Source organism: Arachis hypogaea, chromosome 10 (genome assembly GCF_003086295.3).
Source record: "Arachis hypogaea cultivar Tifrunner chromosome 10, arahy.Tifrunner.gnm2.J5K5, whole genome shotgun sequence".
Taxonomy (NCBI): domain Eukaryota; kingdom Viridiplantae; phylum Streptophyta; class Magnoliopsida; order Fabales; family Fabaceae; genus Arachis; species Arachis hypogaea.
Window position 1 is genome coordinate 2,509,721 of NC_092045.1, and position 23,858 is coordinate 2,533,578.

The 23,858-nt window shown below is 34.7% G+C and overlaps 3 protein-coding genes and 1 non-coding gene across 6 annotated transcripts; 2 read left to right on the forward strand and 2 right to left on the reverse strand.

The window, feature by feature from the left end:
- The first annotated feature begins 1,056 nt into the window (after positions 1–1,056).
- LOC112714593 (DNA-directed RNA polymerase II subunit RPB2) lies at positions 1,057–8,483 on the forward strand. Its single transcript, XM_025766211.3, has 25 exons — positions 1,057–1,717; positions 1,819–2,040; positions 2,130–2,420; positions 2,513–2,710; positions 3,071–3,135; positions 3,225–3,311; positions 3,397–3,517; positions 3,616–3,660; positions 3,747–3,884; positions 3,985–4,057; positions 4,140–4,216; positions 4,313–4,420; positions 4,507–4,623; positions 4,709–4,864; positions 4,945–5,049; positions 5,167–5,292; positions 5,371–5,448; positions 5,538–5,633; positions 5,718–5,833; positions 5,920–5,989; positions 6,130–6,183; positions 6,288–6,431; positions 6,810–7,109; positions 7,472–7,894; positions 7,994–8,483. The coding sequence occupies exons 1-25, from the start codon at positions 1,463–1,465 to the stop codon at positions 8,111–8,113; spliced, it is 3,585 nt and encodes a 1,194-aa protein (XP_025621996.1). The 5' UTR covers positions 1,057–1,462; the 3' UTR covers positions 8,114–8,483.
- Positions 8,484–10,663: 2,180 nt separating this feature from the next.
- On the forward strand, positions 10,664–12,663 carry LOC112714594 (E3 ubiquitin-protein ligase RMA1H1). 3 transcript variants are annotated; one of them, XM_025766212.2, is made up of 2 exons: positions 10,664–10,782; positions 11,618–12,663. In XM_025766212.2, exon 2 carries the CDS (start codon positions 11,663–11,665, stop codon positions 12,362–12,364), a length of 702 nt encoding a protein of 233 aa, XP_025621997.1. In that variant the 5' UTR covers positions 10,664–10,782; positions 11,618–11,662; the 3' UTR covers positions 12,365–12,663. The 3 variants fall into 3 exon arrangements, 2 of the variants coding, with proteins under 2 accessions (XP_025621997.1, XP_072061762.1); XR_011867036.1 differs by lacking the exon at positions 11,618–12,663 and adding an exon at positions 11,039–11,177 and having other exon boundaries at positions 10,679–10,782; XM_072205661.1 differs by lacking the exon at positions 10,664–10,782 and adding an exon at positions 11,055–11,194.
- A 4,840-nt stretch (positions 12,664–17,503) lies between these two features.
- Positions 17,504–19,471, reverse strand: LOC112714595 (pentatricopeptide repeat-containing protein At1g08070, chloroplastic-like). Its single transcript, XM_025766215.2, has one exon. The coding sequence runs from the start codon at positions 19,161–19,163 to the stop codon at positions 17,610–17,612; it is 1,554 nt and encodes a 517-aa protein (XP_025622000.1). The 5' UTR covers positions 19,164–19,471; the 3' UTR covers positions 17,504–17,609.
- Positions 19,472–23,768: 4,297 nt separating this feature from the next.
- TRNAV-UAC (transfer RNA valine (anticodon UAC)) lies at positions 23,769–23,841 on the reverse strand. The gene has a single exon. It is a non-coding gene; the product is annotated as a tRNA-Val (tRNA).
- Between the last annotated feature and the right edge of the window lie 17 nt (positions 23,842–23,858).

Here is a 23,858-nt window from a genome sequence, read left to right on the forward strand (position 1 = left end):
AAAATGTTATATTATACTTTATACTTTAATTAATATTTTTTATATTATATGATATTATTTTTATTTTAAAATAATTTATTTTAATATAAATATAATATAATGTTTATTAAATTTAATTTTTAAAAATAAAATTTTATTAATTTAACATATAAAATTTACAAATTTATATATATTAATTTTATATTGAATTAATTTTAATTTAAACTAATTTATTTCTGATTACTTTTTAGATCAAATTAAAATAAATTTAATAATTTTTAAAAAGTCAGATCCGAATCTACTTAAATTTAACCTTGCCCATAAACACCCTTATCATCAGAGTTGTGTTTAATATATTTTTTCGAATAAAGATGCCAATTAATATAAGTTGTTTTTTTGTTGTTGTTGTACCAAATATCAACTTGATTGATTTTTTTATAAACCTAGAAAGAATGACTTGATTTATATCGTTACATCTTAACTTTGATGGACCGATAGATGAGTAAATCACCTAATATTTTGTTCAAAAATATTTCAACTTCCGCTATATTTAGGGTATTTTTTTGTTATGAAAATAAAAGTAATGATATATCTTAATAAATTTAGATCTTTTAAATTTTAAATTTTATTTTAGAAAATAAAATTTTATTTTTTACCATTTATTTTAAGGGTGAGAGATTATAGTTTACTCTTTAAAATAAAAATTCAAAATTTAGAGGATCTAAATTTTATCTTAATATTATAATTTTTGGTATTTTTTAAAATTGTAAAATGTATACAAATTGAAAGATCCAATTTCTGTACCTCAAATTTTTTAATTTATTTTTAATATAAATCGGACGGTTCGATTTCTGTACCTCTACAAATCAGATAGTTCAATTTCTATACTTCTAACAAATCAGATGATCTAATTTCTACTTTTCTAATTAAACAATTATACATTTAAGAATAACACCCATCAATCTACATTTTAAAAAATACCATTACCATGCCAATATTAAACACAAAAAATTACCTATATTTATAGTAAGATTATATATATATATATACTTGACAATGTATTGTTTTTTTTCTTTCATTTTTTGGTCTAAATTTTATTATTACACCGTTCAAATTAAATCCATTTAGAAAAAAGAAAAAGGAAAAATCTCCGGTCCCAACTCCAAGTCCCAACCGACTTGCGGGCGTTTAGCGTTGCCAGATCCCCTCTCCTCCGTTATAAAAGCAGCACTCCCTGTAACTTTGTTCGTTTTTCTGAAACCCCAATCTTGGGTCTGCCACTCTGCTAGGGTTTCATCCCTTCGCTGCATTCTCATCCTCTTCGTTTATTCGAACGTAAAAAACACTTTATCCAAACACAAAAACAAGAAGAAGAACAAGAAAGAAGAAGAACAAGAAAAGAGAGGCAAAACCTAATTGGAATTGAAACTAAATTTCAAAAAAAAAAAGAAGAAGCTAAATTCCGAAAATAGAGAGGGAAATAATGGACCTGGAAGATGAGCAAGAGTACGAGCAGCAAATGGAGGAGGAGGAGGATGACGAGGAAGAGATTACTCAGGAGGACGCTTGGGCTGTCATCTCCGCCTACTTCGAAGAGAAGGGACTTGTTCGCCAGCAGCTCGATTCTTTCGACGAGTTCATCCAAAACACTATGCAGGAAATCGTGGACGAATCCGCCGACATCGAAATCCGCCCCGAATCCCAGCACAATCCCGGTCACCAGTCCGATTTTGCAGAGGTACCCCTCCTCATTCCCCCATTGTTTTAAATTAATTTTTTACTGTGTTGTTGTTGTTTCAGTGATGCTGGTGATCATAATTTATGGTTTTTGTGTTGTAGACTATTTACAAAATCAGCTTCGGTCAGATTTACTTGAGTAAGCCCATGATGACTGAGTCTGATGGTGAAACTGCTACCTTATTCCCCAAGGCAGCTAGGTTGAGGAACCTCACCTATTCGGCTCCTTTGTATGTTGATGTCACCAAAAGGGTTATCAAGAAAGGCCATGATGGTGAAGAAGTCACTGAGACACAGGATTTCACCAAAGTCTTCATTGGCAAGGTATGCGTTTGTATTTTAGTTTTGGATTCTGTTCAAATTTTGTGTTTTGTAGCTGAAATACTGGTGGTAATTGGGTGTTTCTGTGTTAGGTTCCTATTATGCTCCGGTCTAGTTATTGCACATTGTATCAGAATTCGGAGAAGGATTTGACTGAGCTTGGGGAGTGCCCCTATGATCAAGGTGGATATTTCATTATCAATGGTAGTGAAAAGGTTCTGATTGCTCAGGAGAAGATGAGCACCAATCATGTATATGTCTTCAAGAAGAGGCAGCCTAACAAGTATGCCTATGTTGCGGAGGTCCGCTCTATGGCAGAGTCTCAGAATAGACCACCCAGTACTATGTTTGTTCGCATGTTGTCTAGGGCGAGCTCCAAAGGGGTAAATGCAAACAATTATCAACTGTTTTGGCTAGTTGTTAAATGTCTTGCATGATGATGTCTGAATGTGTTATGCATTTGTTGTTCCTTCAGGGTTCTTCAGGACAATATATACGTGCTACTCTTCCATACATTCGATCAGAAATTCCAATCATTATTGTGTTTCGAGCATTGGGCTTTGTTGCTGACAAAGATATACTTGAACATATTTGCTACGACTTCTCAGACACTCAAATGATGGAGTTGCTTCGTCCATCCTTGGAAGAAGCATTTGTGATTCAAAATCAGCAGGTTGGTGCTGCCATTGCCTTCCTATTTGCTTACAGCCAAGATGAGGCTTGCATAGATAGAATTTATAGTAAATCTTTGGCGTATTTAGCAGCTGGATTTTTTGTTTAATCAATTTTTAGTGAGGATTCTTTTAACTGGCTTAATGAAGTAATTTTCTCCATCTCTAGACTACAGTCGCTCTGTCTAACAGTATCTTTTTCTTCTAGAGCATGCTATCTAACTTTGTGGTTGAATATATATATATATATATATGAAGTACATAAATAGAGATGATTGAGATATAATGTTATTAGTGAAAAATTGTAATAGAGCACGGTTTTGTTTTAATTTCTATTTCAAATATGACAATCTCCCTTCCAGGTTGCACTTGACTACATTGGGAAAAGAGGAGCAACTGTAGGTGTAACTAAGGAAAAGAGAATTAAGTGAGTTGAATTGTATTTCTTTCGAGCCAGATGATGATTTGTGTTCACCCATTATTGAGCAAGGGTTACACGTGTGCTTCAATCTGTAGGTATGCTAAAGAGATCCTCCAAAAGGAGATGCTTCCTCATGTTGGTGTTGGAGAATATTGCGAGACAAAGAAAGCATACTACTTTGGGTAATTTTCTTCATTTTGTCAGATATTTTGTTTTAATTTTAATGACCTTAACTGGGTAAAATATTTATTATGCTTTGTCCCACAGATATATCATTCACCGGCTACTTCTGTGTGCCCTTGGACGGAGGGCTGAAGATGATAGGGATCATTATGGCAACAAAAGGCTGGACCTGGCTGGGCCTTTACTTGGTGGTCTCTTTAGAATGGTTTGTTTATCTAGTTACTGATATTGTCAAACTTCTTTTGTCTTTCTATGTAGGTATTTTTTCCCCTTATTTCCTGGTTACTATAATCTGTGATGCAGCTATTCAGAAAGCTTACTAGAGATGTCAGGGGCTATGTGCAGAAGGTGTGTTCTATAGCTTTTATTTGCAACTTGGCATGTGTTACTATATCATTTAAAGTTCACTATACCTTACAATCTTGGTGGTGCAGTGTGTTGATAATGGGAAAGATGTCAACCTGCAATTTGCTATCAAAGCAAAAACCATCACAAGTGGTCTTAAATACTCACTTGCTACTGGTAATTGGGGGCAAGCAAATGCTGCGGGTACTAGAGCTGGAGTATCACAGGTTTGAATATGAATCATTGCTTTATTGTTATTGTTCAAGAGTCTTGCATTCTTCCTTCTACGGTGGAAGTAACACATACCTTGTTGATTATCTGTTGTAGGTGTTAAATAGATTAACTTATGCTTCCACTTTGTCTCACTTGCGAAGATTGAATTCTCCCATAGGGCGTGAAGGTAAAATAAAATTACTCATCCAAGCCTTAAGACTGCGCTTTATGAAGATTTAGAATTGAATTTAGTTTCCCTTTTATTTCAGGCAAGTTGGCCAAGCCAAGGCAGCTGCATAATTCACAATGGGGAATGATGTGTCCTGCAGAAACACCTGAAGGACAAGTGAGTATTTTGCTTTCCAAGAATACTTTACAATGCTACTTTCCATGAGTGATCTTTCTCAGTTGTGTTTATAAGTTTGATTGGGCTATCATTTAGGCCTGTGGACTGGTGAAGAATCTGGCATTGATGGTTTACATAACAGTTGGTTCAGCAGCATCTCCTATTTTGGAGTTTTTGGAAGAATGGGGCACCGAAAATTTTGAGGTGTTAATGGTTTTCTTGCATTGTGAAATTTGCTTCATTCTCTTTTATGATTTGTGGTTAAGATTGTTTATTTTCTGCTTCTATAGGAAATTTCTCCTGCAGTTATTCCCCAAGCTACCAAAATTTTTGTAAATGGTTGCTGGGTGGGCATCCATCGTGATCCCGACATGTTGGTCAGAACATTGAGAAAGCTGAGACGCCGGGTAACTATCTACCTGTCTCGTTGTCTGCTCAAAACTTCGATACTTTATTGCATTACTACTGGTGCTGATTACTCTTGTGGTGCAGGTTGATGTTAATACTGAAGTTGGGGTTGTTAGAGATATCCGTCTTAAAGAATTGCGTATATATACAGATTATGGTCGCTGCAGTCGTCCTCTATTCATTGTGGACAAGCAAAGGCTACTTATAAAAAAGAAGGATATTCATGCTTTGCAACAGAGGGTGAGCCAGTAGTAACAAGTGCATATTGGGTGCTGGTATTGTTAAATGATTGCTTAGACGTGCTATTCAACATTTTTCAGGAATCCCCGGAGGAGGGCGGATGGCATGATCTTGTGTCCAAGGGCTTCATAGAATACATAGACACAGAAGAAGAAGAGACAACTATGATTTCGATGACTATTAATGTCAGTACAATAATTCCAGATGTGAATTTTGAAAAGCATTTCCAGTCTATATATATGTTCATAAGTGTAGATTAGGAGACTTTGGAATAATAACATATTGTTCATAAAATATTGTAGGATCTTGTGCAAGCAAGACTTAATCCAGAAGAAGCTTATGCTGATACTTATACTCATTGTGAAATCCACCCGTCACTGATTTTGGGTGTTTGTGCGTCTATTATACCATTTCCTGATCACAATCAGGTAATTTGGTGTTTTACTGTCTTGTCATTGAGATTAGTACATATTGGTCATTTGACTCACCTTTCACTTCGATATCAGTCTCCACGTAATACATATCAATCTGCTATGGGAAAACAAGCAATGGGAATTTATGTAACCAATTACCAATTTCGAATGGTACTTTTTACCTGTTCTATGTTTTACATTTCTTCTGTATATTATACTCTACTCAATACTGAGTTCTGCTCATGGTTTCCATTTATTAGGATACCTTGGCATATGTATTATATTATCCTCAGAAACCACTGGTGACAACAAGAGCAATGGAGCATCTACATTTTCGGCAGCTCCCTGCTGGAATTGTAAATCCTTTCTTCCTTTCTTTATATATTATTTTTTCCATTTTAATGATTAAATATCCTTATATGCTTAATCCTGTGTCTTAGAATGCCATTGTGGCCATTGCCTGTTATTCTGGTTATAATCAAGAAGATTCTGTCATCATGAACCAATCATCAATAGATCGTGGATTCTTCCGGTCTCTGTTTTTCCGATCATATAGGTATGTTCTCTGCCCAGATAAATCACGCATTCACCCACTTTTTGGATCTTGATTCATTTCTGATTTGCTTTGTTTAACTTTTACAGAGATGAAGAGAAGAAGATGGGAACCCTTGTCAAAGAAGATTTTGGTCGTCCAGATAGGACCAACACCATGGTGAGATTTTTGGCTTTGCTAGTGCATGATTATTTCTTGCGATGCAATTTTATCCCTTTCACCCCATAAAAACATAAAACCCATCCCCACAAATAATAAAGTTGGTTCTGCTATTTGTATAATCAATGTCTATTTTGCAGGGTATGAGGCACGGTTCTTATGATAAGCTGGATGATGATGGCCTTGCACCACCAGTAAGTTTGTTTGGATTATGCTTTCGAACATCCTGATCCTGCCTGTCCCCAATGTTCGATATAAATGGAAACAAAATAATTCACACTGCAATGCTGTAATATAGGGCACACGTGTATCTGGTGAGGATGTTATTATTGGAAAGACCACCCCAATATCTCAGGAAGAGGCACAGGGACAAGCTGCACGTTACACAAGACGTGATCACAGCATAAGCTTACGGCATAGTGAAACGGGTATTGTTGATCAAGTAAGTTTCTCTCAATGATTTGTCTGTCACGTTTTATGAATTATAGATTGAGTTTGAGCTATGGTATTAGAGCTTAATTGCATGTTAAGATAAACTAATGAACTTATATATTATTCTAGAACTTCTTTAATACATAAAATATATTTAATATTTAATTAATATAATACATATTTGTGTGAATAATAAAATGATTTAATAATATATCACTATATATTAAAACAGAATTATATATAGCTTTGCTGCAATGCAAGGGTGGTCGCTAGTATTTGCTCATTTTCTTTCTTTTTGGTCTTGTAACTAAAATTATACCATGAGGCCTTATTTTTATGCTAAAATCCTTAATATTGGCACTTCTTTTTCCGTTGCTGTCTTTTGTAGGTTCTTCTGACAACAAATGCTGATGGATTAAGATTTGTGAAAGTGAGGGTGAGATCTGTTCGGATACCACAGATTGGTGATAAATTCAGTAGTAGACATGGTCAGAAGGGGACAGTTGGTATGACTTACACGCAAGAAGACATGCCCTGGACCATTGAAGGCATCTCCCCTGACATTATTGTCAATCCACATGCTATTCCTTCTCGTATGACTATTGGCCAGCTTATCGAGTGTATCATGGGGAAGGTAGCGGCACACATGGGAAAGGAAGGAGATGCAACTCCTTTTACAGATGTTACTGTAAGTAGCTTTTCCCGCTGCGACTATATACTTTTAAGATATTTAAGCTACTTGCATCAAATGCTACTTCAGCGGCTCCAATCTTACTGTAACCTCTCCATATGTGTAGGATGAATGTACTCTTGCAATTCACATTATGAAATTATTATGCCGATAAAGTGTGTCTGCAAGATTTAGAAAAATCTGCATTTAATTGAGCGTCTGTTGTGGATAAATTATCCTTTTTCGGAGTTCCGGTCACAACAATACTTGTCTACTTCACCTGTTGAAATTACCATTCCTTGTGCAACTATATTCAAGTTTTATTGGCTGTGCTTGGTTAGGTTTTGATGATGTTTTACACTTGTACTATTCTGACCCAGGTTGACAATATCAGTAAAGCTTTACATAAATGTGGGTACCAAATGCGAGGTTTTGAGACCATGTACAATGGTCATACAGGGAGGCGGCTATCTGCTATGATTTTCTTGGGTCCTACATATTACCAAAGACTGAAGCATATGGTTGATGATAAGATCCATTCTCGTGGACGAGGTCCTGTGCAGATCTTGACAAGGCAACCTGCTGAAGGACGCTCACGTGATGGAGGTCTCCGATTTGGGGAAATGGAACGAGATTGCATGATAGCCCATGGAGCCGCGCACTTCCTAAAGGAGAGATTGTTTGATCAAAGTGATGCATATAGGGTTCACGTGTGTGAGAAATGTGGGTTGATAGCTATTGCTAACCTCAAGAAGAATTCTTTTGAGTGCAGGGGGTGCAAGAACAAAACTGACATTGTTCAGGTGGGTGTGAATCTTCCATATTCTCGTGGCATGTATTAATGGATTCTGCGGTTTTCTTGTTCTGAACTCGGTAGTCTTTTGTTATTCATTTCTATGCAGGTTTACATTCCTTATGCTTGTAAGCTGCTCTTCCAAGAGCTCATGGCTATGGCGATTGCTCCAAGAATGCTGACGAAGGAAGTCAAAGCTGCGAAAGATCACAAGAAGAAAGGAGCCTGATTTCAACCAAGTTGAATTCCATTGGAAGTGAGTCTAGTGAGTAGAGTTTCATTGATCTCATGTTACTTTTTGATCTTTCATAAGGATTGATCTTCTCCAAGCAAACTAATGTTTTGTACATATAGTGGAACAGTTCTCTGAATCAGCAGGAACACGAGCAAGAGCTTGTTCCTTTTTCCTATGTTATTGGTTATCCTATGGCCGTGTTCAGTGCACATTTATTGAATTCAGTTTATAAGTTTGGTACTGATGAATCTTGTTCCACTATACAATATCAGCTGTATCACCTGCTTTATTTGGTATTTCATTCAAGAGAAAATGGGGTCAAATGTAAAAAAATATTCAAGAAAAATGTGAATATTTGTGAAAAGATGCACTTGGTAATCTATTTTCTACTTAAATGACGAAGTGACATCACAAATTTATGTTACTTCTTGATACTTCGATATGACTCGAATCAGACTATGAAGGAATTGCATAATTGCCCTTGATAAATCAACTAGTTATAGAGTAGGTAGATGTTATTGTGACGACAAATTTAGCATACCCAAACAGTGTAAATCTATTCCATATTAAATTGGTATCTTGAGGGCCTTGGCTTTTTATAACAAGAAAGGAATCCTAAAACCTAATTTAACAAGTTGCTTTGGTGTATTTTTTTCTGCCTTGAATTGCAAGCAATTATTTGAAACTCCACACATGATTCACGCAGTTCTGTGTATCACATCAACCATGTGTTATGGAATCATAGAATGCCAGCCTAGTAGTAGCATGGCTTAACACAATCATATACTTAAATGAGCCTTATACAGTAAAAACATATGCACTCTTATGATTTGTTTGATATCAATTACTTAATTATTATTATCTGTTTCAAAAGTTATGCATATAGTAAATTTTAATATAATAATAGTGTTAAATATTCTCAATATTTACTTTTAAAAGTTGATAAACGAATTGCAATACATAACTCATGACTAAGACACATAGTGGACCTTACTGGCCTTTTATTTCTTTTTCCTATTTCTTTGTTTTCCGAAGGACACTTTGCTATTTCTGTGTTTAGATAAGGACATTGATATTTTTGGCGATGTGTTTAAACTTCAAAGCATATGTCTCTCTAATTTTCTTATCATTAATCTGTAGTCAATAGATTATCAAAGTCACATTTTTATATTATATGATTTTTTTAAGATATGTTACTCTTAAACTCTAGCTATTTAAATAGAAAGCGCCTTCTCTAGTCGAAAAAGTATAGTTATAAATATAAATTAATGTAGAGAGTTGAGGGGGTCGCTTAGATAAAATCAAAAAGAAAAAGCAAAAATCTCAGCTGGTGAACAGCTAGTGTAGGACATAGTGAACGTTGCCGCAACAAATTGAATCCTTTCCATTGAGGACAGCAATAACTCTTTGATACCATGTATTAGCATATGCATATCCTGTTAATAAACTATTAAAAAAAAGTGCAAGTATATATTAAAAAAAAATAAAGTGATAATTACATTTTCGAAAAAGTTGACTTTTGACTAAGTATTTAAAAAAAAAAAGTATCAATTAGGTTTTTCAAGATAGTAAAGAATAGACATGTATGTTCTTCTATCAATGAATAGTATGAAAAGAAACTGAATTGTTCATGTATTCCGTGTATGTCTCATTACTATCACATGAGTATAAAAACGATGTAATTTTGAATAGTGAAGCATTTATTATTTTTTGAGTTTTCATATATCTTTTATCAACTGTTCTCTATTTATCACAATTCTATCAAAATAAGTAAAGTTTCGCTTCAAAAGTTTATCGATATGACTATCTTTCATAGATAGACACATCAGAGTAATTAACAGTATATATAAGTATCACTGTTAAGTTTTAGTTGATGAATTGATAGAAGGATATTATGTGTCCACCATTTACTATCCTAAAAGATTAAATTGATATTTTTTTTTTCTTTAAGGACTAATTAATCCGAAATCAAAATTTTCAGGGATTTAATTGTCACTTTACTCTTAAAAAAATTTAGTCATTTGATAATTCTAGATGAGCGAAATAGGAATAAATTTTTCTCATATGAATATTTTATAAAATTATATTATGTATTAATTGTTGTTATTAATCACTAGAAAAGGAGATTAACTAGAAAATATAAAAAAACAATTAATTAATATTATTCATAATAAAAATAATATTGTATAAAAGTTTCACACAAGACAATCAATCTGCAAATGAAATTGGGTGGGTGGGCCTTGGCTTCATATACAAGCTTTCACTTTTTCAATCTAGAGTAAATAATTCTTTTGATAAAATAATCTCAAAAAGATAGTAATAATAAAATAATATTCAAATAATATATTTTATTTAACAAAATGATTGAAATATTTAATTAATAATTATCTATTCTCATCTAAATTTTTTAGAGGTTAAAATATTTATTTACTCTTGAATCTATTTCAGTCTCTCTCAACTATGTTTAGTTAAAAATTCTAAAATAAAATAAAATAAAGAATAAATAGGACTATAATATTTTATAAAATAAGGTTACATTATATCCATATCCAACGAGCAGAGAGCTTCAGCATTGTCCATTGTCATTGTTGGTTGGTTGCTACTTTCAGAGAGTTTTCTTTCTTCCACTCCCACTGCCAAAGCTGTTCCCTTTTTTCATCTGGGTATGCCTCTTCTTCCTTCTTCTCCTCTTTGCTCTCTCATATTCTCTTTTCTCACCTCATAGCTTATCTGTGCTGATTCTTTCTTATTTTCTCATATCATCATCATCTTTATGATCAAGTCTTTCTCTTTTATTTTTATTTTTTTTTCATTATTACTATTTGTTGTTTTTGCTTTCTTGGCTCTACCTTGTAGCGTGTAGAACTGTAGATCTTGTGTTTCTCTTTGCTTTGCTTTTTGAGATTATATGTTTTATAGTTTGTGAAGTGAGCGAGAATTGCAGTCTCATGCCAGAATATGTGAGTGGGGACCTTAGCTTGTTTCATCATTCTTGAGATCTGTGGTCAACCTTGGTTTCCAGATAGACCCTCTCTTGTCACCAAAATTTGCAGAAAAGCATGTGCATGTGAACGGGTAAAGAGGCAATTATTATCTATGAACTTTGTAGGCATCAAAGTCAACCAATTAGCCATTTTTTTTCTCTTTATTTTGAGAGTCATAACATAAAATCTCTTCCCCTGGAGATTTTGAGAGTCTTTTTTACACGCGTGGTAGTAACAATGCATGATTTGTGGCTAAGTTCATAATTAAACATTTGGGTTGGTTTATTTACTGCTAGAGATGCTGTGTTTTAGTTGGTAAGGACTTAGAAGTTGGAGTGGTGAGTTCTTTGCCTACATAATTGCTTTGTTTGTTTCGGAGTCTATATACAACTTGGAGATTAGCACTGGAAATTTTGCTTAGGGAATTGTTGAACTGACCCTAACCATCTTGGTGATATCTTGATTTAATTCAATTTACACTTTCATCTCATTTTGTCAATGTTAATTCTGCCAGATCTCTTTACTTGGTGACCAAATTCTTGAGAAGGGTTCTTTGGTTATGGCAATAGATCACTACTTCTCTCAGGAATGGAAAACCATCCCAAATTCGGCAGCCGAGACAGAAAGCTGCAATGGCTGTTTTGATTGCAACATCTGCTTAGATTTCGCCCGAGAACCGGTAGTGACTTTATGTGGCCATCTTTACTGCTGGCCTTGCATCTACAAGTGGCTCCATGTCCAAAGTGATTCTCTAGCACCTGATGAGCCACCACAATGTCCTGTTTGCAAGGCTGATATATCCCACACCACAATGGTTCCTCTCTACGGCCGTGGCCAGGCTCCGTCTGATAGGAAGGCATTGTCTCGTGATTTTTTCGTGCCCCCAAGGCCGCCTGCTTCCAGTGCTCAATCTCTATTGACTGCAAATTCTCAGAGTGGACAACAGCTCCCATATCGAAATCCTTATCAGGGTCGGTATTTAAGCCCTGAGGAGGAAGATGCTGCCACTTCGCAGCTGCTCAATGGTGCTACCATGAATCCAGGACCCCAATACCCTTCTTTGGTTGGAATGTTTGGGGAGATGTTTTATGCTAGAGTGTTTGGCAACTCGGAAAACTTGTATGCATACCCAAATTCTTATCAACCCATGACAACTAACAATTCCAGATTGAGAAGGCAAGAGATGGAGGCAGATAAATGCTTGAACAGAATCTCAATTTTTCTCTTTTGTTGCTTCCTTCTGTGTCTCATTGTCTTCTGAAGAAGCAGCTTGATATTTAACTTATTCTCTTTTCTGTTGCATATTTTGTAAAGAAGCATGGACTACAAGATAGGACAGATTGGTAAATTTAACAGTTATCAGAGGCCAAAGAACATGACATATGTTCTTCTAGATTTAATTCTAAATATAAGTAGTACATGATTGTGAAGTTAAATTTTGTAGTGTCATTTTCCTTTAGGTTGTTTTATTCTACCCTATGGAGTTCAACTAGAGCATGTGGTACCTTTGTGGAACTAAAAGAAAAAGACTTCTTAATATGTAGAATTGCTTGTTGATAATTTGTGTGTGTGTGTGTGGATATATATAATAAATGCAACATGGTATGCTGGTGATCAATGGTGAAGAACCGAGCATGTTGAACTCTTTGAATTTTCAAAACATGGATAAAAGTGTCAAGACAATGATAGCTAAGTTTCTGGGAGTTGTCACTACACCAAGGAATTGTGATTGTGGTTGTAATCATTCTTGTCTTCTCAAGTACACAAACAAAATAATCCAGAGTCTTCACTTTGAAAACTATTCTACCTAATTGCTAATCTTGACATGAAATTGTACAATAATAAAGTCTTGTCCTAATGGGTGGATCGGTTACATGGATTAAACAATGCTATTGAGTTCTATCATGTATTATGTTTACAGAAAGATCATTTATATATAGATCTTGTTTGACCATTTCATGGATGATTTTTTTAAGTCTTCCTCTGTCTTTTTATCAATTGTCCATCTTTCATCTTATCCACCCTTCTGATTGGGTGCTCTGTCAGCCTTCTTCTCATATCTCCAAACCACCTGAGACGTGATTTTACTATCTTTTTCACACTAGGTGTTACTCCAATTCTCTCTCTTATATCTTCGTTCCTTATTCTATTCAATCGCGTATAACCACTCATCCATCTCTGTCACACTTAACTTATGTTCGTACTCCCCTTTGGTCGCCCAACACTCTGTATAATAAAACACAGCCGGTTTATCTTCAAGTTTTAAAGGCACTTTTTTGTCACATATAAAACTGGATGCATTCTGCTATTTTGACCAACCTGCTTGGATCTTATGATTTACACGCTGTTCAATTTTTTTATTATCCTGTATGATGCACTCAAGATACTTAAAATTTTTAATTTTTCGTAGGATGTTTTCTCCAACCATCACCTCTTTATTATGGTTTTTCCTTTGGCGGCCGAACATACATTCTGTATATTCCGTCTTGCTACGGCTCATGTGCAAACCATACACTTCTAGAGCTTCTCTTTATAAATTAAACTTCTTATTTTGGTCTTCCTTTGACTCTCCCATAAGGACGATATCATCGGCAAAAAGCATGCACCATGACACAAGCTCTTGGATATGCTCTGCGAGTACTTCTAAGACTAATGTGAAAATGTATGGACTTAAAGATGATACCTAGTGTAATCCTATACCAATAGAAAATTTTTCTGTCACATCACTTTGAGTCTTCACACTAGTTATAGCCCCATCATACATGTCTTTAATTGTACGAATATATGTGATTCTTACTCTCTTTCTTTTCAAAACCTTCCATAAAACCTCCTTTGACACCATATCATACGTTTTTTCCAAATCAATAAACATCATGTGTAGATCCTTTTTATTACTACAGTGCCTCTCCATCATCTTCTTAACAGGTATGTAGCTTCAGTGGTGGATTTGCCTGGCATAAAATCAAATTGGTTCTCTGTTACTTGTGTCTCTTGTCTCAACTTCCATTCTATCACCATTTATCATAACTTCATGGTATGACTTATGAGCTTGATCCCTCTATAATTTTTGCAACTCTGCATATCTCTCTTATTCTTGTAGATAGGTACCAATGTGCTCTTTCTCCACTCATCTGACATTTTATTTGACCTTAAAATCTCATTAAAAAACTTGGTTAACCAATTGATGCCTTTTTCTCCAAGGTCTTTTCAAACTTCAAACGGAATATTATCTTATTCTACTGTCCTGCCATTTTTCATCCGCTTTAAAATCTGTTTTACCTTGAAGTCTCGAATCTTTCGATAATAGTCGAAGTTTTAATTTTCTTCCCTCGTGCATAACTGACCAAGATTCGGAAGAGTCTTCTGTTCTTCATTAAATAACTCGTAGAAGTAGCTTTTCTACCTTTCATTGATCTTCTCGTCTTGAGCCAAAATCTCTCAGTTTTTATCTTTTATGCACTTAACCTAATCCAAGTATCTCCTTCTTTCACGGCTCTTTGTGATTTTATATATACTTTTTTCTCCGTCTTTCGTGCCTAAAGACTAGTAGAGACCCTTATATGCTCTTGTTCTTGCTTCACTTATAGCCACTTTTGTCTCTTTTTTAGCCGCCTTATATTTTTTCCAATTATCTGTATAGCGGCACAAAGACCACTCTTTAAAACACTCATTTTTCCTTTTATCTTTTCTTGTACACTCGTATTCTACCACCAGAACTCCTTGTCTCTTGGTCCTATCTCTATAGATTCACTAAAACCTTTTTTTACTATTTTTCTAATAACTTCTGCCATCTCTCTTCACATCTTCTCCCCGCTTCCATCTCCTTTCCACTTTGTTTCTTCTCCTACCTGTCTTATTAGGAGCTTCTTTGTTCCTCACCTTTCATCTGCCATCACCTCATCCTTGACTTCTTCATATGATGTCTTTTCCTCAACTTTTACTCAACACAAAAATCTATGACGAGCATCCTATGTTGTGTTGTTAAATTCTCTTCCGGAATAATTTTACAATTAATGCAAAATTTTTGGTTGACTCTCCTCAATAAGAAGAAGTCGATTTAAAAGCTTGTCATGTCACTCCTATACCTTATAAGATGTCCGTCTCTCTTTTTAAAACATGTATTTGCGATAAGAAAGTCAAAGGTTGAGGAAAAGTTTAAAATAGTTTTACCCTCGGTATTGACCACCCCGAAACCATGGCTTCCGTAAACTTCCATATCCAATTACTTCTATTCCAACATGGCCATTTAAATCTTCTCCTAAGAAAATCTTATCTCCCAAAAGTATGTCTTGGACCAAACTCTCTAGATCCTCCCAAAATCTTATCTTGTGTTGCTCGTCTGATTCTACTTGCGGTGCATAGGCGCTAATACCTATCCCATTCCTATTTTTCACCTTTTCTGTATACCAAAATTTGAATCCAGAGTTATCCAACTCCCTAACCTTCACGCCGACCTATTTTGTTTCTTGTAGGTAGGGATCTATACCCTTCCCGCGGGTACCCAACCGGACCAACCCGTTCGGGTAGGGTAGGGTAGGGTACGGATTCAGGGTATACCTTACCCTACCCTACTCGCATCCCTAATATATTATATAATATATATGTAAAAATTATGTATGTAATAAAGAAAGTGAATGTTGAAGTCACAATCTTTCTCTTATAAAAACTTGAAATAACCACTAAGTTAGTTGATGATAATATTATTTGTAATTTTATGTTAGATTTTTTTAAGATTTTATTAATTTTAATTTGAACTTAGTTTTTTTATTTTCTATTTTATTAATATGTATGAAATTTGAAATGGTTGAATTTTATATTTGCTTAAATTTTTTTTATTTTTCTGCGAGTAGGGTCGAGTAGGGTAGGGTTTAGAACTTTAGGGTGTAGATAGGGATTAGGGTTGAGAAATTCTCAACCCGTGATAGGGTAGGGTAGAATTTTAAAAAAGTTTTCAACCCGTGGGTAGAGTTAAGGTAGAGTCCAAATCCTACCTTACCATACCTATTGCCAGCCCTACTTGCAGGTACATGATGTTAATTTTCCTCTTTGTCATGGTATCTACCACCTCCATGGACTTTTCTGTTAGAGTGTCTATGTTACATGTATCAAATCTCAATTTTCTGTCGCTCCGACCTTTACCTTTACCTTCTTCTTTGTGAACTATCTTATTTATCCTCATCCGTTCACAAAAACGCGAGAACTCTTACTTATTTAACACTAGACCCGAACACTGATGCAACGACTCTTGCTCATTTGATATTGTACAGGAGCCATACAATGCGTTACTTCCGGACAACGACCTAACTTTAACGCAACAACGTCTTTGATCCATGTCATAAAGATTCGACTAAATTTTTATATTGTCTATCAAAGGCCTAACATAACCCTCCTCCTTTATTCGGATTTAGAACCGACTATGTACGGTAGGTTTAGCATCGGAGGAGCTGTTGACATGAAACTATAATTAAAAAAAGTCCTATGCAAGATAGTAAAACACATATTTAAGCTATCAACATTAAAGTTATCTACATGGATATGTGTCACTTAACTCGCTAATTAGACTTTAAAAAAATTGCACACGTCAATGGAGTATAAGATGATCGACTCTAGTTGATGATTTGAGAAATCTGTAACTTTTTATCAACCAGTGATTAATATATTTGCTTTAAACGAAAAATAATATAAGTTTGAAAAAATGACTTTATGATAATAGAATTTTCTCAAGAACATACATTCTTGAAAGATGCATGCAAATCAATTGAAACCAATTACAACCTCACGCATGTGCCTCCTTGTTTTTCTTCCCCATCACTTTTGGGAACGTACACCTATCTTCCCATGTTCTGCCAATGAATTTGTGTTTTCTTTGGGACATGTCATACATATGCCACTCATGCAGCTTTCTTTATCTTTGTCTTTTAGTTTTGTTCTTCCATTCATGTTCTTTAATTTGTCATGTCATATGATGTTTCGCACGTAATTAAAGAATCACATCTAGAATAACTAATCAGGTATTAATTTAGTATGCTGCCTCCACAATATTCTGTCATTCAATATTTGTTTGTCGTTTGCTGTGTTTTTGGGTCAGAAACTCAGATGGGTTCATTCCTTGGACATTGGGCTTCTGTCAACTGTGGGAATTTCAATTCAGTTATTAACTCCAAATCCTATTAAGAGAATCAAAGATTCAAAACTGGAAATCTACCATCAAGAGATTTTATCAAGAAACAAAGTGTGGATGGAAAAAAAAAATCTATTTAGACTTTTAGAGAGTTAGCTCTGCCAATCCACAAACACAGTAAAACTTAACTGCATTGTACAAGAATAGAATAAGTCATATTTGAGTCGAGTTACCTAAAAATAGAAGAGGTCATATTTGAGTCTAAAGTATATACAGAAGTACAAAATTGTTGAGGATGGTCACTTATTTTTCAACCTTTGGAATTTATATAATCAAAATTGGTTTATACAGTTCACAAATTCATTGATCCTGACCATTAAGTTCTCTAGGCAACACATAAATCTGAAGCCAATATCTGGTTGGTGGGCATCTCAAGCTCAATCCAACTACACCCTGCAATCTTCTTCAATCCAACCCCTCTCATTCGTCTTCGAACCTTATTAGAATCATCCCATCTTTCAGAACTTGCATAAAGATTAGACAACAAAGCAAGTGTACCAACACCAACATTATCTCTGTTACTGAGTTGTCCCTTGATCCATTCAGACATTTTCACATTGCCATGAACTTTGCATGCTAGAAGAAGGGAACCCCAAATGGGTCCTTCAGCTTCAACAGGCATACCTCTAAGGAAAGCCTCTGCTTCTTCAAAAAGACCAGCCCTTCCATACATGTCAACCATGCAACCATAATGCCTCATTTGAGGCTCAATGCCATAAGTATCCTTCATAGCTTTGAAGAACATAACACCTTCACTCACCATTCCTTCATGACTGCATGCAGACAACAAACCAATGAATGTGACATCATCAGGGGCAACACCATGAACCACCATCTGCGAAAAGAGCTGTAACGCTTGCTTACCGTGACCACTCATCGCCATGCCGCAAATAACGGCACCCCAAGAGATAACATCCTTATGCACAATGATGTTGAAAATCTCGAACCCCATTTTCATGTCACCACACTTAGCATACATGTTGAGCAATGCATTCCCAATGCTACCATCAATCACAAGGTCACACCTTGAATCAATGTAGGAGTGCACCCATTGCCCCAAATTCAAAGCACCCTCAGAAGCACATGCAGATAATACCGTGACCACAGTTGCTTCATTTGGCTCAGCTTCTCCTTCATCCACCATCCTCTTAAACACATCCACAGCTTCCTCACAACGCCCTCCTTGTGCATAAGCCATCACCAAACTCGTCCAAGAAATCACATCCCTCTTAGGCATTTTCACAAACAGTTTCTCTGCATTCACAAAAGACCCGCACTTTCCGTACAAATCTAACATTGCATTACACAAAGTCAAGTTCCCATCAATAATCACGGTTTTAATCCCATAACCATGAATCGCCTTGCCGAATTTCAGAGCTTTCATGGCAGAACACGCGGACAAGGCACTAACGAGTGTTGCCGCATTGGGCACCACGTCCATGGAGGCGAATTTCTCGATGGCTTCTGATTCAAATCCGCACTTAGAGAGTCCCGAGATGATCGAAGTCCACGAAACGACGTCAGGGTCAGAGATGGAGTGAAAAACTTGCCTTGCGGAAACGACGTCGTTTTGAAGAAGGTAGGAGTGTATGAGCGAATTCTGGATGAAGATATCGGAGAAATGACCAGTCTTGACGAGGTGCGCGTGGATTTCGAGGGATTTGGAGCGTGCGTGGAGTAAGGTACACGCCCTGAGTGCGTGGGTGAAGGTATAGTGGTTGTGGGTGAAGGGATGAAGAAGCATTGTGTTGTAGAGAAAGATGGCATCTTTAGGGTTGGGTGAGGTTGCGAGATTCCCTAGCAATGGATTTAGGAATTGGGGGTTAGGGTTCTTGATGAACTGAGCTCGTACTTGATTCAATCTCGATAGCTTCTTCATCACTCCATTGGTTTCAGGTCAGTACGAGGTTTGTGAAACCTGTCTCTGTCTGCATACTCTGTTTTCTTCTTTTGTATATTCTTTATTAAATTTTTGGGGTTTTATTTGAACTTAACGATACATATATTTGAACCTTTTTCTCTTTATGATTTTTTAGGATCTGACCATGTATAATATGTTTCAATTGCTGCGGAGGCATATACTACATAGTATATGGAGTGAAAAACTTGCCTTGCACATACAAATTCATTTTCTACTGAATGAATTCCTCTGTATCATGCATTCTTATTTTCATGTCTATGATCTTGAGTCTTGACTTGAGTATATGATCATGTTGATGCATTAATAATGCATATGGTGGTTGAAAGGGACCTCATTAAGTATGATTTTTTATTGTTCTTATCCACTGCCTAATGTAACTTTGGATCCTCAGTATATTCTAGGACCCTGAAAAATCTCTCATTGGATTCTAGGATTTTTGGAATTCTGTTTTGTTGTTATTGTTATTTTCTGTGGAATTCTGTTTTGTTCTTATAATGATATGAGTTGTCTATTGAAAATTATTAGCCTCTATGTGAACTTTACTGCTTTCTATTCTCTTTTTACCATCATTGCCTGCCTGGAAAGTCTTTTGTTGTCACAATCTTTCAATGAAGACAAATTGTTTCATAGATAACCGTCCAAGCTTTATAAGGTAACTGTTCCACTGGATTATGGTGGTGATGTTATTAGACTGTTGCTTTATTGAAGTTTCTTTCAACAAAGACTAAGCAGAAAGACATGAGGAAACATATTTTTTCTTTTTGCCACTATTTTTGTCTATCGAAAGCTGCAATTTTTGCATGCTCTCGGTGTATTAAAACTCTTCTACAATATGATGAAACGATGAAAGGATATGTAAATTTGGATATTTACAGATTTTCAGGCCCATCACCCATAAAATTGCTGGTTTATTAGTTGCAGTTCTTCATGCAACTTTGTCAAAGATTATTTCATTTGGAAGTGACTATACAACCAAAATTTCAAACTTTTAAACTGCTGGTTTATTAGTTGTAGTTCTTCTTTATCAAAGAACTTGTCACTCACAAGTTGTTGTACAACCAATTTTTCAAACTTTTATGTCAGTTACTTAAGATTTTGAAACTTGAGTGTCGCAATAGGGATCTTCTTTTGAATAATTAAAAAGTTAACTATTTTACAAAATCGTTCAATCATGTTCGTTAATTTTAAATCACAATTAATGCGTTGATTGTGAAAAGTGATTATTTTTACTGACATGATGATATGTAATTAGATGCACATATAAAATTACTTTACATTGTCCGTATATCAAAATTAAATTCATAATTTAATTATCCTCTTCGGAGTTCATTGAAACTGAACAATTCAGGCATTTGACAATGATTTTTTCTTTCTTTTTCCTTGTTGAGTTTGTTGAATTTTGATCACTTAATTTATTACACATGATAAAGTATAAGGGGAAGGTTAGGCACTAGTCAAATTCAGATAATAATGGCTAATAGAAAAAATGAAAACTGATAACCACATCTAGAATGCGACAGATTAGAACTACATACTATGTACTCTAATTAATGCAAGACAAAAAGTTCTGCAAATGAAGCAATGATTTGAGCCAGTATTATGTGAGAATATCTTATCACACTGCATTGCCAAAGTGGCATATATTTCACAAAGCATCACCCTCCATTATATTCCTACAGAGTTTAACAGAGTACCCTGTTTTGTAACATACATCTCTTGCAAGCAGCAACCTTAAGTAGATTATCTTCTGATTCTTAACTTTTAACATGTCAATTCAACTAAGCAAAAGTACCCTTCTTTTGTAATATACATCTCCAGAAACCAGTAACCTTGGAAAATATTTTCTCAACTGAGACTCTCCCTAGAGGAAGAAGAATGTAAGAACTCAATGCAATCTTGGACTGCTTTAGCACGATGCGAATCGGTGTTGTCTGATGATGGTCGTGGCCTAATCGAAGAAGAAGCAGACGAGGAAGAAGAAACCTTTCTTGAGGATCTCCTCCTCATAGAAGCAACTCTTATAACACTTGCAACCTTTGCTCCAAGCCTTAGTAGGAACCTCACAGGTGACAACCTTGGATCTTTGGGCAACCTCAAAGACCATGTTCCAATGACCCTTTTCCTGTTTCTCTTGAGAAAGATGCTCTCTTTCTCATTGACATCAACACTAGAGCACATTCTGGACATGTATCTGAAATTTCCAATTGCAGATAAAGCCAATTGGTAACAACTTTTTTTTGTAGAAAATAAACAGAGGAGAGGCAGAGAGGGAATAAGAAGCAAGAGGAGACAGTTGGAAAGGTTTTGAAAGTGGGCATAAATATATAGAAATCAAGATCTTAAGAAACGTGCTAATTAGCCTAGTTTTATAACTGCAATGCAACTAAAGTATATATATAGTAGGATCAAAGTTCTATTGGGGGGCTGTTATATATATAGATAATATCAGATATATATGATCCTAAAGAAAGTGATGCTCCAAGAACATTTAAGGACCTAGGTGGGGTTGTTTCTAGATGTGAGAGCAACCTGATTTGTAGAACAAGTAACCTCCTTATACGTGCATGAGACATGTACACATGGGCTTGTATGTTAAATCAAAATAAAACCATTAATGCATGAGGCCTACCACCGTGAAGTGTTGTTGAGGAAAAGTATGAAAAGTTAGAAATATGGAGTGAAAATGTGTAAAGATGAAGAAGGGAAATCAAAGATGAGAATTATTACCTACAACAACTCTAATGGAGTATTTTTGGACTTTTAAATGTATACATAAAGTAAAACGATTTAAATTTTACTTTGCATTAAAGATAATTGATGAAATGAAATTTGTCTCATTTTAAAGAAATTGTTTCATTCTAGTAGAGAATTAATAAATTTTGTCACCTTGTATAAAATTTAAAATAAATTAAAACCAAACGTTGGAGTGATAAATTTGACATTAAATTTTAAATCACCATTGATAACATGTAGTTCTACAAATATTGATATATCATTTATTAAAATAAAAAATAAAATTAAACTAAAAATTAAATATTAAAGATACTATTATAAAACACTTAAGCGAATTATATTTTATAAAAAAAAAGATAAATATATCACTGACTTTTTAATTCGAAGACAAATAAATTTTTAACCAATTGAAAATATAAAAACGTCCCGGATTTTTTAAATTACGAGACATTTAAGTTTCTGCGTCTAAAATATATAAAGACAAATCGATCCTTCGAAAAAATTTAGATGTCACGCATTTTAAAAAATAAGAGATATTTTTTGAATTTTTAATTCATTGAGAACTTATTTGTCTTCGAGAAAAAAGTCAATTATTTAAAACTAATATTTTAATCTAAAACTTCATTATGTTAATAGATGGAAATAATTGATCTAATTATACTTAAATATTTCGAAGATATACAGTAATTTCTCTAAGAAATAGGTCAAAAGCTAGAGTGGTGTGGGGCCATGGAGGCTGATTTAGAAGAGACAAGAATGAGAGGGTTGAGGTTAACATGATAAATAGAGCATAGGGAAACCAAGAGACATTTTCCGATATGAGTTGCTTTTGAGGGGCCTCCACCTTCCCTGCCTTTTGCTAATTATCTGGTTTTTGCTTGACAGTTGATAATGATGAGTTAGGTTTAAGTTTAACTCTATTTATTGCAAGCCTATTTCAGTTTTCATATTCACCCTTCAATTTTTTGACCTCATAAAGTAGACCTCCATTTCAGTCACATTAAATCATTAAGGTAGAGTTTGTTTTGAAGTATTGGGACAGAGATTGAGAGATAGAGATAGAGACTAAGTATCATATTTGTTGGTTAAGAGATTGATACTAAAATTTCTGTCTTTGTCTTTAAAATTTTAGTATTTTAGTATTTCCAAAAAGTAGAGACACAGAAGACTTCAATTTTTAGAGATAGAGACTGAAATTTTAATAACATTTTATATCTAAAATACTCTCATTTCAATTAGTTAATTTTAATTTTATTCTTTGTGCAAATTAAATTAGCGCTTCATTTTTGTTTTAATTTCTGTTTTTTACTTTGCACCAAACAGAATACTGAAATTTATTTCAATCTCTATCTCTTAATCTCTATCTCTCAGTTTCAGTATCATTACCAGGCACTACAAACGGTAATGAAACCAAGATTTTGATTATTTGATACACAATAACTCGTGCATAACTAATGCCAACAAACTATATATATTCTCTCTTTGAATATCTAGTTATAGTTGTATGTTTAGTCCCATGATGGAGCCAGAGAAGATTGTGGCGGCTCCCCTGCTTCATAACTTCACTGCAGTCTGCAGTTGAGACTCAATTATTTGACCTTACAATCATGTTTTGTCAGAGGAAGATATATATATATATATATATATATATATAACAATGTTATTGTTTGTTTGAAAAGAATACAATGTATATGTAAATACATATAAAAAAAAGAGTTTTTATTTACATCACTCCATTTTTTCATTTTATATATGTATTATGTATATAATATAATTATAAATAATCATTTTTTCTTCTCATTCAAAATATTGAGAAAAAAAAAGTAAAAATGTTGCTGCCCAGGATCGAACTGAGGACCTTCAGTGTGTAAGACTGACGTGATAACCACTACACCACAGCAACCAGATGTTGATTTAACT